The sequence below is a fragment of the Hoplias malabaricus genome, chromosome 5 (assembly GCF_029633855.1).
Source record: "Hoplias malabaricus isolate fHopMal1 chromosome 5, fHopMal1.hap1, whole genome shotgun sequence".
NCBI classification, from domain to species: domain Eukaryota; kingdom Metazoa; phylum Chordata; class Actinopteri; order Characiformes; family Erythrinidae; genus Hoplias; species Hoplias malabaricus.
The window spans coordinates 3,445,254-3,447,239 of NC_089804.1; the positions used below are offsets into that span (position 1 = coordinate 3,445,254).

A 1,986-nucleotide genomic window follows, 5' to 3' on the forward strand; every position below is an offset into this window, starting at 1 on the left:
CCAGCTTCTGAAGTGCACCTTTATGTGCCAGTCTGTTTGATTACGGTGTCAGCGTAATCAAACAGAAAAAGGACAGTCATTTGAACCAGTGAGATTTTAGCAGTATGGTCTTAATAAAACTCTGCCTATGAAAGCTAAGGTACAAATCTTTGCCTCTTGTAAATCCTTGCAGCTACATGCTTGTTGCGACATGTTTGGGCTCCAGGATTGGTGGAATTAGTGTATTTCTTAAACACCTCCCCTTCCAAAGATGACTATTTAAAGCAGTAATTCCACGCATTCTTCCCAACTTGCACTCTCATCTCCATCTGTGCTGACTACAGGGAAGACACCATGAGCAAGATCATTGTTTATGAGCACAGTGACTTCAGAGGCATCAGCAAGGAGTTCACTTCTTCTGTCCCCAACTTGGTGGCGGAGAACTTCAACGATTGCATCTCCTCTTTGAAGGTGATCGGGAATCCCTGGGTGGCATATGTAGATAAAAACTACAGTGGGTCTCAGCAGGTGTATGAAGAAGGAGACTATCCCTCCCTGGATCGCAATGATAGCATTTCTTCCCTAGAGCTGGTGACCGAAGACCTGACAAACCCTATGATCACACTCTATGAGCACGACCAGTTCCGGGGAAAGACCCTGGTTCTCACCACTGAGACCAACCTGGCCTACGGCACGTTCAACGATGTGGCGTCCTCCCACAAGGTGCAGAGAGGAGCATGGGTCCTCTACGAGCATATTAACAGACAAGGGGCTCAGATGGTGGCCAGGGCTTCTCGAGATGTGGCTAACTATGGCTGGTTCAATGACAGAGTGTCTCACCTTCGTCCTTTGAAGCTGGGGAAGGCCATCATTAAAACTGAGATCCTCTGGGACAAGAAGGAAGAGCAGACCAAATCCGTCACCGTTGACTCCATATGCGGTTTGAACCATGGAGAACATGAACAAAGCTTCTCCACTGAGCTGTCCAGAGAGTATGAGGGATCCGTCACTGACAGCTTCAGCTTCAGCAACTCCACCCAGATCACCTGGGGAACATCCTTCAGCGTAGACATAGGCCCAGTAAAAGCAGAGCAGAACTTATCCCTGAGTAACACCTTCACTGTGCAGAAGGGTAGCAGCAACACCAGGACCGATCGAAAGAGCATCCGCATCAACCTGCCGACCAAAATCCCTCCCCACACCAAACTAACCGTCAACGTGCTGAGGAAGGAAGTGGACGTGAAGGTCCCGGTTAAGATGACCATCCAGAGTGGGACACAGAGCTCAGTGGAGTTTGGGGAGTACAGGTGCCAGGCCGGCAACTCTATCACCGCTGAGTACAAGGAGGAAAGGATCTAGAGCAGCAGCTGGTAAGACACAGAACAGATCCCTTTACAGGTTTATAGAGTACTACTCTTTTCTCTGACTTCCACCTTGTCCCCCTGCTCAAATCACACCTTGCTGATCTTGAAAGGAGAAAATTATTCTGTACATTTTTACTGCACATTTCTTGTTTATTGCAGAGTGGGGAAGACAAGAAAAAAAACAATGTGGTCTACAGCACATGCTGAATCCCCTTGTATCGAAGGTGTACTTATTCATGTTTGGAAATTAAACAGAACATGTCATTAGACCTGGGGGAAGAGGGTGTCCAAACTGCTTTAAGACTGTGTTAATTTATATGTGCTGTTCGAAACTCTTATCTTATTATCTCTTCTTCTCGGTAGACCTTCAGGACCATGTGCTTCAGGACGTCCAGCTCTGAGATCTAAAGACCTTCTCCCTGACCTGCAGGCTTTGAGATTCCTGAACTTCTATTGTCCAAACATGAAAAGAAATGTTTGATAATCTTTGGCTTTTGCTAAATTTTCTTGGGGACCAATGAAGATATTTATCTATATATCTCTATATCAAAAGCCCAAATTCAATAAAATACAAACAAATGAAAATAATGACACTGTTTTCTGTTGTCTTTTACAAACAAAAATATATCAGTGTTTCCAGTCC

The 1,986-nt window shown here is 45.5% G+C and overlaps 1 protein-coding gene across 1 annotated transcript; it reads left to right on the forward strand.

Annotated features, from left to right (window-relative positions):
- The first annotated feature begins 333 nt into the window (after positions 1 to 333).
- On the forward strand, positions 334 to 1,782 carry LOC136697613 (epidermal differentiation-specific protein-like). Its single transcript, XM_066672827.1, has 2 exons — positions 334 to 1,349; positions 1,707 to 1,782. Exon 1 carries the CDS (start codon positions 334 to 336, stop codon positions 1,336 to 1,338), a length of 1,005 nt encoding a protein of 334 aa, XP_066528924.1. The 3' UTR covers positions 1,339 to 1,349; positions 1,707 to 1,782.
- The last annotated feature ends 204 nt before the right edge of the window (positions 1,783 to 1,986 follow it).